The sequence below is a fragment of the Orcinus orca genome, chromosome 4, assembly GCF_937001465.1.
Source record: "Orcinus orca chromosome 4, mOrcOrc1.1, whole genome shotgun sequence".
In the NCBI taxonomy this organism is placed as follows: Eukaryota; Metazoa; Chordata; class Mammalia; order Artiodactyla; family Delphinidae; genus Orcinus; species Orcinus orca.
The window spans coordinates 88,239,042-88,260,005 of record NC_064562.1 but is presented as its reverse complement, the minus strand read 5'-3'; the positions used below and the strand labels follow the sequence as shown (position 1 = coordinate 88,260,005).

General features: G+C 36.0%; 1 protein-coding gene across 8 annotated transcripts in view; it reads right to left on the bottom strand.

Moving 5' to 3' along the window:
* The window catches only part of ATP8A1 (ATPase phospholipid transporting 8A1), a 240,599-nt gene that overhangs the window by 125,289 nt on the left and 94,346 nt on the right, over nt 1-20,964 (bottom strand). For all 8 annotated transcript variants that reach the window (XM_049709560.1, XM_049709553.1, XM_049709554.1 and 5 more), the window contains 5 exons: nt 16,787-16,859; nt 14,520-14,625; nt 12,838-12,920; nt 8,473-8,522; nt 4,495-4,564 (listed from right to left, as the gene is read on the bottom strand). In XM_049709560.1, coding sequence (XP_049565517.1) covers nt 4,495-4,564; nt 8,473-8,522; nt 12,838-12,920; nt 14,520-14,625; nt 16,787-16,859 — 382 coding nt within the window. The remainder of the gene's footprint in view (nt 1-4,494; nt 4,565-8,472; nt 8,523-12,837; nt 12,921-14,519; nt 14,626-16,786; nt 16,860-20,964) is intronic.

Here is a 20,964-nt window from a genome sequence, read left to right as displayed (position 1 = left end):
GTGGAATGGGAAGAGGGGCAAAGCAAAAGGAAATGATAATTTCCCCTCATGGCTCCTTTCTGAGAATGAAAGGTATAACTTACAAACTATTTTTTTGAGAGGCTAATGAAATTTTCCATGAAATTAAAATAGGCCATTTTAAAATTAAGAAAATCTTAAAAAAAATTAAAGTCATGAAAACAAAAGTGATACGTAATAAAGCTAGGGAGATTAAATTCTGCAATGTAGTTAAGCATTCTAGTGGAAGAAACCGATGATCACCCTAAATGGATTTACGTATCTGGTGTCTTAGCCCTTGGCAAGGTAAAAGTGGAAAATCATGGTGGGGTGATGCTGCTGGAGTGGCATGCACTGTCAGATTACAGTCACTTATGTGAAGAGCCTAGGCTTCATGGCTAAGAATTTGTCTTCGGTAAATTTTCATACAAAGCATTGTTTTCCTGTTCATCTTTTAGGCTGAAGTTCCAGTGCTGCTCTGTCCCTCACCTACAGTGCCTTGCACATGGCAAGAATTCAAAAAATATGTGTGAAATGAATAAAGCACTGATGTAATTCTCAGTTATCCCCAAATTTCAGTTATATGGAATACCACATTATACAGTAAAGCCAAATAAAGAAGAGCTACACAATGAAATTTAAGAATCAATAATAATAAAGTATCAAGTAGGAAAAAAAAAGGTCTTATATAATTACTTAGCTAAGCACTGTAATTTATACTGATGTCATGCAGATAATCTTGCTATAAATTAGCCAGTTACTAATCATCAAGGAATCTGCCCTTGTTGTCCAGCTAAACACCAAGTTGAGATTGATCTGCTGCATGAAGCTGGGGCTGGAATATTTGCTAAAGACATTATACACATCTGTATTTAAATACAGACAAACATTTACTGTGTTTATGTGTGCCATTCAGAATTATCTGCACTTTGCCTCTGCCGTGGTGGTGAATGGCTAGAAATAACTAATTTCAGATGTGGTCTTTTTTGCATATGGCACAGAATTTTAGTTAGGGGGCACTTAATTTGAAAATTTGCACTCACTTTAAGGTCCCTAAAGCATTAAGTGTATTACTCAAGTTTCTAATTTCTCTCTTGAATATAAATATTGGAGTAGGATTATTTTCTTGAATAAATTAAATTTTTATTTGTGTAAATGTAACTTTCCCTAAATTGGCTACTACTGCAGACACAACTTGTGTATTGTGTACTTTTCCTTCTTTTTCACTTAAAAATTAACAAAGCAAGACAACCCAATTACTGAAAATCTGGAATAAAGCAAGAAAAATAAGTCATCCACACACACACACACACACACACACACACACACCATTTCTTTGTGTGATATTTTAAATGAACTCTTCAAATACTATCTTCCAATTCACTAACTCCATCCTCACCCCTCCAACTCTATCTAGAGCTTATTTCATTTGTTGATTTTTTTTCTTAAATTTATTTATGATTTCTAATTTATCTTACATGTAACCTATTCTCCCCTCTCCCCCAAATTTCTTTTTTATTAAAAATAACTGTAATTTCTTTATCATGTTGAGCTCTAAACATCCTCTGTCAGAACAGTTTACACAAATGATTTCATCTGGGGTGAGTTTATGCTGCAGTTGTTTACATGTTTGTTCTCTCTTCGACATGAGATTTCCTCATGTGTCTCCAAGTTTTGCTCTTGCTCTTTCCTTCTTCACATGCATTTCAATCTAGTGGTTTTCTGTACTCTCCAGTAGGGGCTTGAATGAGCTTTCCTCAGCTCTTCTCCTGGTTAGGAAGTTTACCACTATCTTAGGTTTTAAAGAGGGGAGGCTGGCTCCTATCTGCATTTTACAGAAAGTACTATTTGTGCCCATTGTCCCACAGAAACCAAACTCTAGACATTGCTCCCTGATTCCCAACCCAGGGCCTGGGACTCCTACCCATCTCAGCTCAAGACTTCAGTTCAGTGTACCACCTTGATTTTCTATACCTATTTTGGTCTACCTCTGTTTTCTCTTTATACTATATCCATCACTGCTATGATTTTGGAATAAAGGAGGTGCATCAAACTATGAACAGATAATACCATGTTGACTGGAAAATATTCTTGAAGACTTCTTTTTTTAAATTTTTATTTATTTATATTTATTTTTGGCTGTGTTGGGTCTTCATTTCTGTGCGAGGGCTTTCTCTAGTTGCGGCGAGCGGGGGCCACTCTTCATCATGGTGCGCGGGCCTCTCACTGTCGCGGCCTCTCTTATTGTGGAGCACAAGCTCCAGACGCGCAGGCTCGGTAGTTGTGGCTTGCGGGCCTAGTTGCTCCGCGGCATGTGGGGTCTTCCCAGACCAGGGCTCGAACCCGTGTCCCCTGCATTGGCAGGCAGATTCTCAACCACTGCGCCACCAGGGAAGCCCTTGAAGACTTCTTAATTGCCTTTCATTACTAAGGTATTCTGTTGCACTTGTCACTGTTGATTATTCACTCTGCCAAGGAATCAACGGACTCCTCAGGCTTTCCTCCAAATTTCAATGTCCTTCCTGAATCCTCTACTTTTCACATTTAGCCCTCCTCTATTTTCATGCATTATTTTCTCCATATGAGATCTCATCAATCCCCTGCTTTTAGTTTCCAGCTACACTTTTAACTCCTATATCAGCACCCCATATATCTTCCCCTGTGAAATGCAGGTATCTTTGCTCTTATGGCCCAGATGTAGCTCCCAACTCTTCATCTTAGTAAGTGGTATCATTTAGTCTATTTAGTTAGCTAAACAGAAATCTGATAATCCTAGATCATCTTTTCCCTCATCACCCACATGTAATCAATTACTAAGTCCTAAATCTCTGTCCTCTTAATCCTCTCTGCAATTGTCTGTTATAAGGTTTTGTTCCTTATCAACTTTTTCTTGGACTGTAGTCAACAGCTTCAACTGCTAACTCTCTATACATCTCTTTTCTGCTTTAAATCATCTTCTAAATGGCATCAGAATGATCCAGAAAGAAAGAACAAGTTCTCGAGCATGAAAAACCCATGACTTAACCCATGCTCACCTTTCTAACCTCACATTTTGCTATTCCCTGCCAAACTGCACATAGTTCTCAAATGCACCTTGCTGTTTTACATGTTTATGCTTTTTTAGTATTCAACCACATATCATAGCTAATTTGGGAGTGGCAATAAGCAAGTTAATGTAAGCAAACTATCTTCATGATTATTCAAAAAAGAAGTCCAATGTTTTTATTTTTTATTCAGTGCTTTAATGCCCCAAACAAAGTTTCTAGCTGGATTACTCAAAACTAAGAAAAGAGGATGTGGACTGGGTGTAGTTAAACTGGACACATACAAACCGTTTAAAGTGGGAGGTCTTAAGGGCTCTCTTTATTACTTTATCACTTAATGTATTACCACTGGGAGGTGGAAGATCTTTACAATATATTTTAATATTGTATCCTAATCTTCTCTTTATATATATTTCCCTGAGTAGTCTTAAGCTCCTGACAAGTTTTGAGTCTTATCTTCCTAACCCCCAAATCCAGCTGAAAGTCTAGTAGATAAAATGCACGCAGCAAACAAATGTTAGATGTTTGAATCAACAACCAAAGGAATTCTAAAACTACATTCACGAGACACCATGAAATAATTGTACCAAAATTCTTTAAAACCAAGGCATTCAAAAACTACATTTCAATGCTTTAAAACCAAGGCACTGAAAAACATTCTCAACAGGAATTCAAATAATAAGCTTGGGTTTCTTGGTAAGTTCAGTTTCCAATTTCTATGTAATAAAGCAAGATTGGTGATTATAGTTGAAATTGGAAAGTTCCAAGTTGGTAAGTTACCTGACTACTCCAACTATACTAGGTACCTGGAAAGGATAATTCAAAAGGGAAATATTAACTAATTTTAAGAATTAGAAAGAAAAGGCCCTGGGCAGTAGATTTCTTATATTTCCATGAGTGTAGACATATTTCAACTAGAAAAATTCAGTTAGAATGACTATTTTGTCAATATAACCTACCAATATACCATAGCCAACCAATAGTTAGAAATTCTGTTATAATTAAACCAATGCAAATACAATACAAATAGTAATCTCCACATGAAGAAATTATAGCAGTAATTGTGATCCATTTTTCCCCCATTTCTACGGCCTTTAAAAAATTAAATTCAAACTGGTATAGGTCACTACATCTCTAATTCAATTTTAAAATATTTTCCGTATTTAACTGGCTTCTAACATATTTCTAAACAACAAACCTCAAATATTATGTACCAAACATTGAATTATATAAATAACCCAGGCCAAACTTTTTCAAAGCACCAAATTTACCCAGAAGGAATTCCATATTTCACCAGAAGAGGCTGAACACTATTACTATAAAACACTACCCAAAGTGGACGTCAGCAGCTTCAGGCTAAACATCTGTGTTACATTTCCGTAGCAGAATGCTTAACGTATCCATTATAAACCATCGTAAATCAAAACTGTAAAAGACAAAAATAAAAACTTACGGCTCCTTTGCAGTAAAGTCGTAACTTCCCGGATGGAGTGCGAACAATCACTGACATTCTTTTTCTAGCACTGAAAGAAAGAGGTTTTCCACAATGTGTCAGCGTAGTGAGAAGATACACCTATTTGTTTGTCACGTCTCACATATTTTAATACTCCCAGTGAAAAAATAAATTTGACCAAATTATGAGGCCGATCCTTCCACATACACAAACCATCCCCTGGGTGTATAGCTGAGTCCTTTGAAAGTTACATTATGTTTTTTAAGGCACCAGGGTACCATCTGCTTCCCTAGAGGAATAATTTACAAAATAGCTCCCTAGAAACCTGCAAGAGTTAGTATCCACCAGGATAAAGGAGAGTTCTAGTTCAATGTTTTCAGATTTAAAAAATATTTAAGCCAGTATCTTTTTCGATGAATTATTAAAAAAAGAAATGATAATCAATTTTTTTGATATTCAAACATGGCTGATTTACCGTACTTCAAAGAAATTATCTTTTTTTGTCTATATGAACTTTTATAACTTTTTTTTCACACACACACTGTACTTTATTTTTACAAGAGATAAATAACCTGACACCAAGCATTGTAAATGGATGACCACAACAAAAGCAACAATGATTGCAATTACCAAACACGAAACACTCTCATACTATGTCTAATATTGACATTCAGTCCAGGAATCCTCCACTGTAGCAGCTCCTTTACTTTGCAATGAAAATTGATTTGTGTATTTTTTGCCTCTGAGTCCTTGTGGGATTTTTTTTTTATTCAAACAGAAAGTCAATTTTAAGTACACATCCAATCACACATAAAGGCAAACACTAGAACTTAAAAAACCCACTTAAGCCTTCATGACTATCATTTTTCAATGATTACTAGCAAACCACTGGCATCATGTAAAAAACCTAATTTATCTTGCAAATTCTAGTTAATAAGCACAAACAATTTAACATTATGTTGGCAGTACAGACAGATAAAAATTGTTAGTCAAACATACAACATCTTTTAATGCATTAGCAAAGAGATTGCAAGTAACAGTGAACAGAGTAAACAGGTATGGCATTGCACAGGATAAGCCTCACTTGGAACTAATTGTGTATAAGCATATTCTCTCCAGAAACCAGGGGTAAAAAAGACTTCTCAAGTGTCTGCGTCTATTTGTGTTACCTTATAACGTTCTGTGGCTAAAAAACTGAGATGAGTGCAATATAGCAGTTAGATTTGGTGTCAGCATACAGCTGGAGTTTCCTTCAGAAATGTCTAGGAGTATTTAGTTCTCTCTTTCTCCATCTCTAATTCCCACTGTATTAATATCTCTGATCTTCATTCCTGTGCTTTAGGACTACCTTTAATTGGGCCCCTTTTTGTAATCACATCCAGGTATTCTATCTCAGCCCTTCATGATTCATGTCTCTCTTAATGCAGCTTTGATGGCATGGTCCCAAACTCATCAACTTTCTTGCTCTTTTCTTCTCCTGGCAAAACTCCCAAATCTTGGGTGAATAGGAACCCTTTCTGTGGTCCATCAGGGTAAGTGGACATTGCTGGAGAAAAGTCACCCAGCCAGAGATTAGTAAACACATGGTCCCAACGTCACTGGGTGCTCCATGCTGCCTCGTCATCTACATTTCTCTAATAAGCTTGCTTGCTCTCTGTCTCCCCACAGGACTATAAGCACCTCTCCATTCCTCAAGTCTCCAATGTGCCCTTGTCATTCCTGACCCTCAGAATTTTTGCAGTCACCTTGACGGAAGCCTCCAACAAGAAATCCCTATTCTTTCTGCCATTAAAACCTGCACATTTATCCACTGTGGACCATCCTCTGTCTTGTTTCTTGTTACCATGGAAGGAACACTTCCTTTCGTATCAGAGACCTTCCTTTCACATGCGCTGTGAATCTTCTCTCACCCTGCGTTCCTGGTCATCTCACTCCTAAAGCTGTGCTGCTCTCCCCTGAACTTGCATCTTCTCCTCCTGGAATGGATCCTTCTCATCAGTACTGAAACAGTTCTAGTCTCTCTCCTGAGAAACTCATCCCAAACAACCCTCCCCGCTGAGCAACACGCATCCCTTTTCAACGCTCTACTCCCCTTCACAGCTCAACTTCTCAAAACAGTTGCCATCCACAGTTCCCACGCATTCCCCAGTCACTCCCATCTTGCTTCTCTTTCCACCAGCTGTTGAATCTCTAAGTCCAACAACTACTTTCAGCTTTGTCTTACCTAACCTTGCAGCAGTCTCTGACACAGATGACCACTCCCTCCTGGAAATTATCCTCTTCCCTTGGCTTTATGCTCTTACACTCTCTTTCTCTAATCACAGAGCAGTCTCTTTGGCTAATTCCTCTTTGCTAATCAACCCTTAGAGTTACTCGTAGTTCAATCTTCAGCCTTTTTTGTTTCCCTTACTCTATTATTATTTTATATCCAGGAGATCCAACTCACTTCATGGCTTTTAAATACCATTTACAGGCCAATGACTACCAAATTTATATTTCAGCCATAGGCTTCTATGTGTCAGGCCTCTATAACCAGTTGCCTACCTGACATCTCTATGTATATATATCTCACTGGCATCTAAAACTTAACGATTCAAACACCTCAGCCTCAGCATCTATCCTGTATCCACCATTTGTGTAAACAGTACCTCCATCTACCCAGTCACTCATGCCAGGAACCCTAGCCCCTCCCCCTCTTTTCTCCTGCCGCATCCAATTCATACCAATGGCCCCCTGACATCCCTGCAAAGGGTATCTGCATTCTATCAACTTCACTTTATTTTCTCTACCATCATCCTAGTGTAAACCACTCATGTCTTTCAGAGATTATTTTAATACCCTTAAGCCTCCCCCATCACAGCATCCTGAAAGAGCTGCTAACTTTGCTTTATTTTTCTTCACACACTTACCACTTACATAGTGTTTCTAAGTGTGTGTTCGTAAACAAACATATCCAAATGCTAATTGATACACTATTTATAATATATTACAGACATAATACAAGTAGGCTTAGGAAAAACAGTCACTTTGATGTGGAAAAAAAAAAGATGGGGGATACACTTTGAGAATATTCTATGACAGTTAATCATCCAACTTCTTCTTATGCATTTTCCTTTGAGTCTTTCAGTGCATACAAGTGAAAAAAACCACAATGTTTAAATAATAAATTAGATCCCATTACTTTTGATATTAACCACTGGCATGTGGTCACTCCTAACCAAGACAGCAACAAATGTTGGCACGGAAAAGAAAATGCCTCTTAGTGTACAGACTTGCCTTATGTAGGAAAAAGTTCAAGAAAAAAAGTGGACACTTATTTCCTTGAACAGCAGCATTACGTCCTGAAGATATTTTTAAGTGTCCCCTGAATGATGACACAATCTTTATAAAGACCCTCTTGTCTGTAGCTGAGGTCATTTTGCCCCAAGAATGTAGGTTAGTTGGGAAACTACATAGTCACGTGGGAATAAAGAGCCCAAAACTCATAGAGATATCACTGACCATAATGGAAGGCCTCTCTTATTTGACCTTAGGAAATAAAGTAAGTAAAATAATCCTTTTGCTTTCTGCCCGTGCCTACTACATGGGAACTGGTTTTATACCTAACAGAGAGATGGGTATCCAATTAGATGTTATAATGAACACTTAATTAGAATGGTGGGTTCCTGACTCTGATTCATTTTCATGCTAAATAAATCTTGGCACCTCTAAGTATAACGATATTTCCAGATCACTGTCTTGGTCCTATACCCCCTACAGTTGTAATGCAGACAGTTATGTTCAAAAATATTTTTATATTGCCTCTAGGAGTAATGCCTTACAAGACTCTGAAGAGTGCTGTTTATGATTTACTTACAGATATGACAATTAAAAATTGCATTGAAGATTTTAATTTAATATTTGGTATAAATAAATGTGTTAAATAAAAATGGAAGGAAATTTATGTCATACATACAAACCACAGAGCAGATGTTTTACCTGGTGAACTCCAAGACATTGAGCAATTCGTATCTTTCTTCCTGACCCAGCTATGAAGAAAAGGAAAACTTGATTACATAGAGTTGGCATCTTTGGCTTCTTGGAAATAAACCCTAGTCATGAAATTTTAATGTAAAAAATGTCAACACAAACAAATTGTCCCTTCTGAAATACATCATCTTTAATTGAACTTACTAACTTTTCAAGTTAAGATGGAAGATTGAACATACACATTTAATTTTCATCCTTCCCAAAGCCCCATCAAAACTACAGGAAAAACAAAACAAAAAACACTTCAGAAAGAAACTTGCAATGGCAGGAAAATAAGAGAAGAGAAAATTGCACGAAAAATATGGAAACCAGAAAAGAGATCAGTGAGAAACGCATCCTTAGCAGATACAAGAAGTTTCAAAGCCTGCAGTAGCCATGGAAAAAGCTGAGAACCAACCCGATTTGTACCACATAATTCCTAAGAGGCTGAAGGAAGTGGAATAGCAGGTAGCTCTAGAACTGGGAGGAAAGAGAGGGGCCTAAAATGGGAGGACTGGGCAAGAGCCACTAGAAAAGCAGCTCTGGGCATTGGCTCTTCCTGCATACTGGCAGAAGACCGAGGCTTTGTCTATAGAGGGTAAAACAGAGGCTCTTTCATCTAGAAGTCGACTGGCACACTTGAAGATACAGCACTGTTATCACATTTGTACTAGAGGCTAGGCCCCAATGACCCCAACCCACTTGGCCCCCACCTTCTGGCAGTCAGACCTTTCCAGGTGGAAATCAGAAAATGAAGCTCTGGGGAATTCACAAGACCAAGAGAAGCCCTAAAGGTACAGACAACCACGACTTCCCAAAGGAATCCCACCAGACCACCCCACAGTGAAGCCCAATGTTGACAAATACCCTCATGCTCAGAACTGCCATACCAGCTTTCAAGGTCTTCACTCTTAACCATGAGAAAACCAAAGATTAATAGATATTCAAGGACAGCTATTAACATGGATCACAGATACCCAAAACAAACAGATAAGAGCAATTTGGAGGAAAGAGAATTCAAAAAGAAAACATCCATGTCGGCCTGTGGAGTGTCAGGCTCTGGGTTTCCTGATGGACATGAGGGGCTGGTGGACAGGTCCTGGATGCCTCTTCCCTCCATTTCAACATCAGAATGAAGTGGTTTGTCATATGCTTTCTATGGGCATTTTCTGTTGTCTCATTGGAACTGGATTACTGTGGCTTCCTGGTGGCATAAAACTTTTTGCAGTGTTTTATACCTTTGGAAATATTGCTGTACTCTCCAGTATATGCTTTTTAATGGCATTCATGAAGCAAATGAAGAAAATGTTTGAAACAAAAAGATGGCTTGTACAATTGTTATGCTTTTGTGATTATTATTTAGGTCCTGTATACTGCTCTTTGGTGGCATAGGAGGAGACTGGCCTTATGATTCTGCATTTTGAAGCTCTTTTCATAGCATAGTCTATTATACATCCCATATGCAAGTGTTGCAGTAATTAAATGCTGTTCTTTTCTCCTTAGTGGAGAATGGGAAACTCTGGAAAAGAACATTGAAAGTTGATATTTAATTTTTGGTGAAGTATCACTTTCCCATTGCAATCATCAAAACAACTATAATGACAGCTTAACACCACTTTATATTCCAGTAAAAACCATATGCTTATTTAAACTGTTAAATGCTTGTAATTGTTTAAAAAAGAACACGTCAAAAAACTATCATTATTCCTCCCAGAGAAGAAACATAAGTACACCACCTGTGAAACAAGAACAGGGTACTATTAAAAAAAAAGAAATATTGAAAAAACAATAAAAGCTTCTAGAAACTCAAAACATGAGAGCAGAAATGGAAAGAAAATCAACAGAAGTCTGAGAAGATAACACGGAGGAAAACTTCCAAAAAGTAGAACAAAAAGGCAAAGACATGAAGAGCAGGACAGAAAAGTTAAAAGATGTGTTCAAGAATTCTAAAAAGAGAGAGCAGAGGAAAAAGAGGGAAGGAAAATGAATAGACTCATTCAAGAAAATCTTCCATAATGGAAGGATATTGATTTCCAAATGGAAAAGTGTCCACTCAGTGCCCAGTACAATGGGTTAAAATATTCTCACTAAGGACACTGTCATGAAATTTCAGAACTCTTGGAACAAAGAACATCCCACAACCTTCCAGAGAGAGAGGGGTGGGCAAGTCACAAAGACTGGAGTCACAGTGGCTTCTGACTTCTCAATTAGGTGTACTGGAAGCCAGGAGACAGAAGAACAGTCAAAATTCTTCAGGAAACTGATTTCCACCCTGGAGTTCTACATTCAGCCAGACTACCAATTAAGTAGAAAGATAGGATAAAAAATGTTTAGACTAGAAAGGACTAAACAAAACAAAACAAAAAACCAAATAACCTTCCATGCACCTTTTCTCAAGAAGCCAATAAAGAATGTGTTCCACAATAAAAAGAGTAAGCCAAGAACAAAGAAAATATGGGATCCAGGAAACAGAAAATCTAACACAGAAGAGAGGTGAAGAAAGTCCCCAGGTAGACAGGAGAGCGATTCCTCCTGACAACCACGAGTAAGACTGAACTGTCCACCAGGGCAGCTTGGAGCCCTGAGTCAGGAGCTAAGTTTACTGAAGGCTGTCACTACTGTGACTTCCGCTTCTCTAATAACACCTTTTCAATAGGATGAAATTGACAGAAAATGTGTTCTATCAACACCAGCGAGCTTACTAAGAAAGAAGTTTTGACTTATAGGAAATAGAAAGTCCAAAACAGGAGACAATCAAAAGGAATTCCAAGTGCCAGAGAAGCAGGCAAAACTGGCCCAGACCAAGGAGAATGGAGGACTTCTGGAGGGATGTCTCAGGGAAACAACGACCCACTGGCAGATTATCTGGTGTAATTGTACCAATAAAAGTGCACTAAGAAGGTATGGAACAATTAGTAGTAGGTAGAAAGTCAAGCAATTGGAAAAGAGACAAGAGATTCATGTTTAGAAAATAAAGAAAAAATATTTATTTTCAGGAGATAATTTTGTATCTGGACAGACAATATTAAAGAAAAGAAAATAGGGACTTCCCTGGTGGTGCAGTGGTTAAGAATCCGCCTGCCAATGCAGGGGACACGGGTTTGAGCCCTGGTTCAGGAAGATCCCACATGCCACGGAGCAACTAAGTCCATGCACCACAACTACTGAGCCTGCGCTCTAGAGCCCACGAGCCACAACTACTGAGCCCATGTGCCACAACTACTGAAGCCCACCGGCCACAACTACTGAAGCCCAGGCGCCTAGAGCCCGTGCTCCACAAGAGAAGTCACCGCAATGGGAAGCCCGTGCACCACAACGAAGAGTAGCCCCTGCTCGCCACAACTAGAGAAAGCCTGCACGCAGCAACGAAGACCCAACGCAGCCAAAAATTAAAAAAAAAAAAAAAAAAAAGAGTATGTATTCCTCTGTGTCTGATTTTTTTTTCCCCAGTATGATGTTTCTGAGACTTATTAAGGCTCTTGATGAATCGATATTTTACTCTTTTCTATTGTTTAGCTATTCCATTGTATATTACAATTTGTTCATCCATTCGCCTAGTAATGGATATTTGATTTGTTTCTAGTTTTTGGCTACTCTGAATACAGCTGTTATGAACATTCCATGACACATCTCTCTGTGGACATATGCTTTCACTTCTCCTGGTTAAGTATGAGTGCAACTGCTGGGCTGGGAACATGTTTACCTGTGTTGGAAAACTCTAAAAGGATTTCCAAAGGGATTGTACCATCTTACACGTCTACTAGCAAAAACAGGTGATCTACTTGCTCTGCGTTTTCGTTCACATTCGGTGCTGCCAATGTTTTTAATTTTACCTTTTTTGTGGGTATGCAGTAGTATCTCATTAAGACTTTAATTTGCATTTCCCTGATGACTGATGATGTGTTCTCACGTGCTCACTGGCCATCTGTATATCTTCTTTCGTGAAATGTTTGTTCAAGTCTTTTGCCCATTTAAAAATCTGGGTCCAAATACTTGTTTAACCAAATATTGTAATATAATTATAATACTATTGGGAAGGGATGGTGAGTCAAGAGAAATAACTCCTCATTTAATATAACTGAATAGAAAGTCAGTAGATATGTCTAAAATTGAAGAATCAACACATATATCATTCATCAAACATTAAAATATATATATAAGATGTGTAAATGTCTGAAGAAATAGCTAAAAGAATAGAAAGTTTTTGCTTCTGGAGAGGAGAACTAGAGTTGGGAACCTCTATTCTATTTTGAGCTTTTTTGGTATTATCTTATCTTTGAAGCTAAGCATATGTATTACTTTGATAAAAAACAGACTTAAAAATAAATAACTTACTGAATCTATAATCACTGAGTCAGGTGTTCTTCCAGTGAAAACAAAATTCAGTTGCTTGGCTGCCCTGACCAAGGCTCCTTCATCTGTTTTAGGAAAACAGGACAAAACAAATATACAGTGAAAAAAAAATTACCCCAAATACGAGAGAAAGACATTATTGCAATCCAATTTTCTGCTTAATGTTAAAAAGAATTAAAATTCTTTTTATTCTGGCTCCTTTTACTGAAATCCACTTCTTTTAAAATTATACGACAATGCCAAAGGAATGAGTAGAATGATCTTAAGAATCTGAGACACATATAGACCCCAGAGTCATATTTCTGAAGATTAAGTTTCACTGTTAGCCAAACATACCTAAGAAGGATAATTAAATATACCCCTTGGTCCAGCATATTCTCTGGAAAACTTTTCTCAAAATGAATGATGCATTAAAAAATGAGGAAATCCTACATTTGCCAACAACATGGATAGACATAAAGGCATCATGCTAAGTGAAGCAAGCCAGACAGAGAGAGAAAAATACTGTATGATCTCACTTATATGTAAGATCTAAAGGGAAAAAAAAGAAAACAAACCCCAAACTCATAGAAAAAGAGATCAGATGTGGTTAGCAGAGGTGGAGGGTGGGAGAAGGGGCAACTGGAGAAAGGTGATCGAAATGTACAAATTTCCAGTTATAAGATAAATAAGTACTAGAGATACAGTGATATATGTAAATTATTTCTTAATAAAACTGGAAAAAATGAATGGCATGAAATTGCCTTAAGTTTTATCCTTTTCTTCCTAAAATGTTTAATGTAGAAAAACTAATACTATTAATGTTGAGGGGGTCAATTTAAATGGATATAAATGAACTGATGCTTTGTTGTATTATATATTATTTACTTACATCACCCTGTTACATCAGACCTTCTTGTTTCTTAGGGAAGGGTGTGGGATAAAACATTCACAGTTTCTATCTTAATGATATGAGATGTATCTTTTGGTTTTTAGGAATTTGGTACATTCTACAAGGGAGCAGGTGCTGGTTGATAATACAGTTTAAAACACTTATATTTAAAAAGTTCCCCAAAGTGTGTTCATTCTTTCCTGAAATCTTACAATCATCAAATTGACTATTTACCCAATTTTTCATTGAAAATAAGCCTAAGTATTAAATAATGATAACTGTGCTAATACATATTTTATGGAATCCCTTCAAATGTGTAAAACTTTTCTCATCCAAATAAATACACAACGAACTCCCTGATTATCATTTCCAAGAGAAGACAGCAAAATTGGTATTCTAAAATGCGCTCTATTTAAGCAAACAGATCTTCCTTTTCCTGTCTGCTTATGTGCAAAAACAGTTTATAACTAACAGTTTATTCTTAGTTATTTATAAAGAAGGGAGAATTTACTATGTGTATATATAAAGTACCATTTTTTTTTACTTGTGTGAATTTTGTTATTCAAATTTACATGTAATTTATGCCATATAACAAATGTTACACAAAGTTATATATTTTAAAATATATATATTTAATATTGAAAGCCAAGGTTTATCTAATTAGTAAATAAAATTTGTAATCTGAAAAACATAACTTGTTTATTTTACTTCCTCAAATTAAATTTTTCTGAACAATCTCAAATTTCAGAACAATTTTCCAGCAAGAAATACCTCACAATTGCTTCATTTGTACCTGGAGATGCTGCCTGGTAAATAATCTTATCACCTTCCCGCTCTGGTACTGCTGTGTGACAAACTGCCATCATTGTAAGAAATTCACATATTATAGGTGCAGTTGGCTGTAAGAAATAAACACATAATTTAGCCACTTTCGTTTAAACATTTGACACTAATGATAGTAATACTACTTCATGCATATTTACTAAGAGTGCAGCTGTTAAATATTGAAGGTGTGGAAGTCAAGAAGCCAACAACTATTATGAAGAAAAAATATTTTTAACTAAAATCATTCATTCGTGCACCCTCTCATTCCTTTTCTAAACATTTATATAAGACCACTTTTTCTTGTTAAATAGAAACCGTATAGCGAAAAAGGCAGATATGGTTGAATCTTGTTATTAAGGACAGGAGAGAAATTCTAAAATGTTCATTTACCCGGTTCTAATTCCTGATCAGATCTAAATTTTAAGCATCTACTCTTACTGTGGTTCCACTACTTTGGGTTGAGGTGACGATGGCAGGGGATTCCTCTGTAAGGTTTGTCCTCTCTTTTTGCAAAAATGGCAACCTTAACCTGATACACGTTTTACTAAATAAAAAAGGATTGATTGAGAAGTCCTTTATACAATGGACTCTCATGGCCTGAGGAAGACAAGATCCTTTCTGCAAGAAAGCAGTCAGATTTTTAAAATTAAACATCTTCTTGTCTGGTACCTGATGAAGAAAAATGTCATTCGAATTAATAAAGGAAAAATATTCCTCTATGCTCTTGGACCAAAAAAGTGAAATGACTGGAAAGGTAAATCAGAACATTATTTGAAAAAAAACTGTGTTAAGCCTCGAAGAGCAGACAAAACAGACAAGGTCCCTGATATGTGAAGCTTTGACTAGTGGGGAAAACAGAACATAAATAGTACGCAAGCATTATTTATTTACAGTGTGAAAAGGGCTTCAAAGGATAAATGTGCAAATATCATATAATATGATATAGGCCAGTCTGTGGTTGTTCTCATGACAATGTGATCTTTAAGCTGCTGAAGTTTTAGCCTCATGAAGAACTAAGCACAGTTTTCCAACAAGCAGGAATCACACATGACTGAAAAGGTCCTAAAGGAAGAAAGAATGAAGTGTGTTTGAGAAAATAAAAGAAAGCCAGTGTAGCCTGAGGAGAAAGAAAGGAAGGGTAGCTCCACGTGAGGCCGAAGACTTAGGCAGGGGCTGGACCATGTAACTTTGTAAGTTGAGAGGGAAGCCCTCTGGCATGGTTTCAAACAGGAGAGTGATGGGACTTGATTTACATTTGCATCATTCCAGCTGCCACGTGCAACAAGAACTGGAGGGGGTAAAAACGGAAACAAGGAGAATGGTTAGGAGGCTGCTGTAATCCACCTGGAGGATACCAGTAGTCTGGACTGGGGTAGAGAAAGTGAGAATTGAGTGAAGAAGACATTTAGGATATATTACAGAAAGTCATATTGACAAGGGCTTAGTGACTCATTACATATCTGGAGATGGAGGGGAAGGAGGTATCAAAAGCAACCCTAAGTTCCTAGAATGAGTAATAAGACAGTTAGCTGATGGTGCAATTTACTGAACCTGAGAACACAAGAGGGAAGAGGTGGGCCTAGGTCTAGATTTTGTGCATCTGGAAGCTCATGCTTTGTTGAAGGCAAAAATAACCACATGAACACATTGCTAGGGCCCTGCCCAGGGGCAGAGGTGGTAAGTCCATCAGTGCTAGGAAGGGACTAGGTTTTGGGGTGATGAGCATGAGTTCAAGTTCTGACACATTGAGCTTGAAGCGACTGTGAGAAAAAATTGGGGGTTTAAACTTCGGAGACCCTATCATTTGATCGGATGGAATTTTAGTTAAGTATCAGTAACTTTCATAAGTGGAATGTTCACATTGGGTGGCAGATGTCCGAAGTTCTTATTGTATAGATTTAGCACTGGCCAGTAATTCTGAGCAGGAAATTCATTTCTATAGATGTTTTGAAATTGTTAACAATGAGTTGTTTCATACAAATAGAGTTCTAGAATTAATATGTAATATTTTTAAAAAACAGAATGTTGATTAATGACAATTGTTAAAACTAAATTTCTAACAACCATGAATTCATGTTGGCCAAGTAAAAAGAATTTAGAGATAACAGATTTTGCTAATTATTAGAAATGATCATGAAACTAAAAAAAGGAATATTTAAACGTGGAAGATAATTCAGAGAAACACTCATTAGTTTTCATTTATTAGTGAAAAGATAATAGTATTATGTTGCTTACATGATTATTTTGGAGGTTTTCCAGCAATGATGAATCACTAAATGTTTTTTCATCTCCAAACTGTGAGCTCTGCCTAAAGGGGAAAAAAATTGGAGCAAACTTGGTTCATTTATACAAGCCCACTGATCTGTTTGTAAGTTACTTTTTAAAAAAAATTTTGAATTTTATTTTATTTATTTTTTTATACAGCAGGTTCTTATTAGTCATCCATTTCATACACATCAGTGTATACATGTCAATCCCAATCTCCCAATTCATTCCACCCCCACCCCCACCAGCCGCTTCCCCGCTTGGTGTCCATGTAAGTTACTTTTAAAATAAATCATTATGCCTGCAAACTCTTAATAGATTAAATATAATTTAGTCTGCACTTCTAAATAAGACATCACAGATTTCATGACTGAATCATAAAATATTTTCAAACATTCTAAAATGTGAAAGTCTTTTGCAGTGTAATGAGTCTTTTACAGTTCATTTTCCTGGGGTAAAATTATGTTGTAGTCACATGAAATTTAAAAAAATTAATTAAAAAAAGTAACAAAACTGCTGAAATACCTGGAATTGAAATTTTCTACTTCCAAAATTTTTCCAAGTTTAAAAATTTTTGAGAATTAATGGAGGTATTATAAAAAATAATATCCTTTAACTTTAGCCATGAGAAATTATTTGAAGTGACTAATACCACATGATTATCATATGAAACTAAAATATGAATAAACTGTTTACATATTTCATCAACATCTATCACTAACAAATACCTGATATATTTATGTACATATCACATTTACTCTGTATATAAGGAGAACAAACCATAAAAGTGCATGGGGTTTTGTGTTGTGGTTGTCTTCAGATCAGCAAACATGGACTCCATATGAAACAAATCAAATCAGAATTGCCTCTATAACCTAGCTATTACTAGTCTCATAGCCATGCGATTGAATATCAAAATGCTGAGATTCGAAGGAAGGACAAGAAACATTTACGTGAAAGTGTCAAACCCCAAGGGTATACTTTTCAATGTTCAGTGAAAATATATAGATCTAAAGCTTTTGTGCACAGATGGAAATATCAGAAATCGCTGAGGAAAAAATAACATGTTCAATACTAAATAATTGTAATCCAGAAAGCTTTTAATCACAGTTTTTACAGGTTACAAAGAGTATTATCAGTGTCAGTGTCCCAAATATCAAGAGTTTCATATTTTAAAGCCAGCTGCTTGAAAGGAAGGAGAAATCATTAAAAAAAAAAGAGTGTGAAATAACTGAACATAAACCATATTGTCAATATATGTATTTTACCCATAAACCAAAGAAGGAAGTTAGAGTGTTTATAGTAAAATATGTCTTTATTTACATGTAATAGTCTGGTCTATTAATTCTCAAAATTGTAATATAATTCAGCTTTATTAGCATGTAGTAGATCAGAATTTTCAAAAACATCAGTGGGAGACAGAATAAACACATTATGTTTTATTATTATTACTACTACTATTATTTCTCCTCCTCCTCTAGTTTTAAAGATGAAAGGAAAAAAATCCAAGAACTTTTAAACAACTTATCAATGGGTGGACAGAAAAAAATTAACATACATTTCTCCTCCAAGTAATTCTCATTTCTTAAAAATAGTTAATTATTCAAGTCTCTATAAAATTTCCCTATTATTTATAAAATGTATTATTAATAGTTCTTAGTTATACTTCCCCACTTTTTATTAGATAATAATTATTGAAATGTCAAGGAATATTCACAGTAACATCTTTCATGTGGAGATCTATTTTCCCTCTAAAGAATTCCAGGCTAAAAGCCTTTATAAATCTGAAGATATGTCTTATTAATCTCACCAGTAATTCTTTCATTTCATAAATCACAGTTAACACAATTGATAAAACTTTCAAATGTTTTATAACAAATAACACTAGATATGCAATTGAAATATTTATTAATACATGGACACATCCTGCCCTCTATTCATCAGTGAAGCCTTCTGACAAGGATAATGCTAAATAACTCTTCTCCCAGGAAGCAGCTTCCTTTCCAGGATCATAAAAACCACCAGCAATTCATCTGCTAATCACATAGCCTGGGTTGGATACCTCAGGCATGGAGCTCTCACTACCCCTCTCCAAAATCTCACAAAATGTTCATTTTTAGTAAAAGTAAACAGATAAAATTAGGAAGCTCAAGTCATTGCAAAATAAGGACCAACTGCATTAAATGTAAAATAGTTTTAACTGTTAGTTGACAAAGCTATATGAATCTGGAAACTGCTCACAAATAAAAGTGCAAGGCAACACCTACATTTTGTTAAAATTTTCCATAGAAGTTTTCAGGTGACACTTTGCCTCAAAAGGAGACAAAGAAATTATGGTGTTTTGCAAAAAGTAATAAGGCAGGGGTTGTAACGTTAAGGTAAAGAGAAAACTGAGCAGTTAACCCACAATGTCATATAATTTGCAGCTTCTTGTAGGCTGATTTAAAAGCTGTGATACATTGTAAATAATTATTTCCTGATCATCCTAATATGAAGAATCTATTTTTTATAGCAATAAAAATTGAGAAGATTCAGAATTTTATGAATAAATATAAATTAGAATAAATATGGCCTAATCAGCATTAGTTAATTTCTTTTTTTTTTTTTTTCCTTTGGCTGTGCTGAGGGGAATGTGGGATCTTAGTTGCCTGACCAGGGACTGAACCCTTGCCCACTGCATTGAAGTGCGGAGTCTTAACCACTGGACCGCCAGGGAAGTCCAGTATTAGTTAATTTCATACACGACAGTGTGGACTATGAAATCATGTCAACAAGAGAGTCATCAGAAAAAAAGGAAAAAAGTTCAAGCCATACCTTTTACCTTAAACCAATGGGTGAATGACTTAATAAAAGTACTAAAGTGAAAAATAATTATTTTTAACTAAGTTAAAAAATAACTTAGGAGTAGAAAAGGCCTAAGTATTATACATGATTCAGAAAACAAAACAAATAAAAAAATCTGACTGTATAAAGCTAAAACATTTCTGCATAGCAAAAACTATTGCAAGCAAAGTCAAAAGTCAAATGACAAACTGGGAAAAAAAAATATTTCCAACACATATAATGAAGGTTATTTCACTTAAAATAAAAAGGATTTGTAGAAACCAATAATAAAACAATCAACAATGCAGTAGAACAATGAGCTGAGGATATAAACACACAGTTCACAAAGAAGGAAATCCAAGTGGCTTTAAATGTACATGCAATTTTACCTCATAATGAGAGAAATGAGATTTAAATTTATGAATTTGGTAGAAATAAAGTTTGACAGCTCTACTGCTATGATTATGGGAAAACAGTTAAACCATCTATCACTGGTGAGAATGAAAATTGGTGCAATTTCTAAAAAGGGATATTGGCAATTTCTATCAAAATTTAAAATGCATGTAATCCTTTGATCCAGAAATTCCAGTTCTAAGAATTTACACTACCTGGTGCAAAATGCTGTACGACGAAATTCATTCTTTGCAGCGCATTTTTAATAGCAAAAGATTAGAACTAACCCAAAGTTTATTAGGATTGTTGCTTAAAAACACTGTGGTACATCCACATAACAGAACGCTATACAAAAAATGGGAAGCTCTCCATGGACTATGGACAAATCTCGAAGATGCACTATCAAAGGAAAAGCTGGTACAAAACAGTATGTATAGTATGCTTCACTTTCTATAAAAATATGAGAGAAAAAAATACATGCATGTATATGAGTAGAGTAGATGTGGAAGGATACACCTGAAATTGGTTACATTGGCTGCCTTCAGGAGGGGAAATGGAGGTTAGAAGACAGGTAAGGGAGGGAAACCTTTCCCTCTTTACATCCTTTGAACTTGTAACATGTTAATGCATTATGAACTTAAAAAAAAATCAAATTTAAATTAAAAATAAAAAACCACAACAAAATCCATGTCAGAACAAAATCCAATCCTGTCAGCTGAAATATATACACATCCTACATACAAACTAAATGTATACCTTATATACATATACACGCTACACACATGCACACATGGGAAGACAAAGGCAGTCTGACTGCAAAGCACTGTTTTTTGAAAGGATCTACACCTTCTGCTTTTGAATGGTGCTACTGTTCCAAGTCAAAATTCCTTAGAGGGAGATTTTCAGAAATGAATTCGTTATTCAGTATCAGG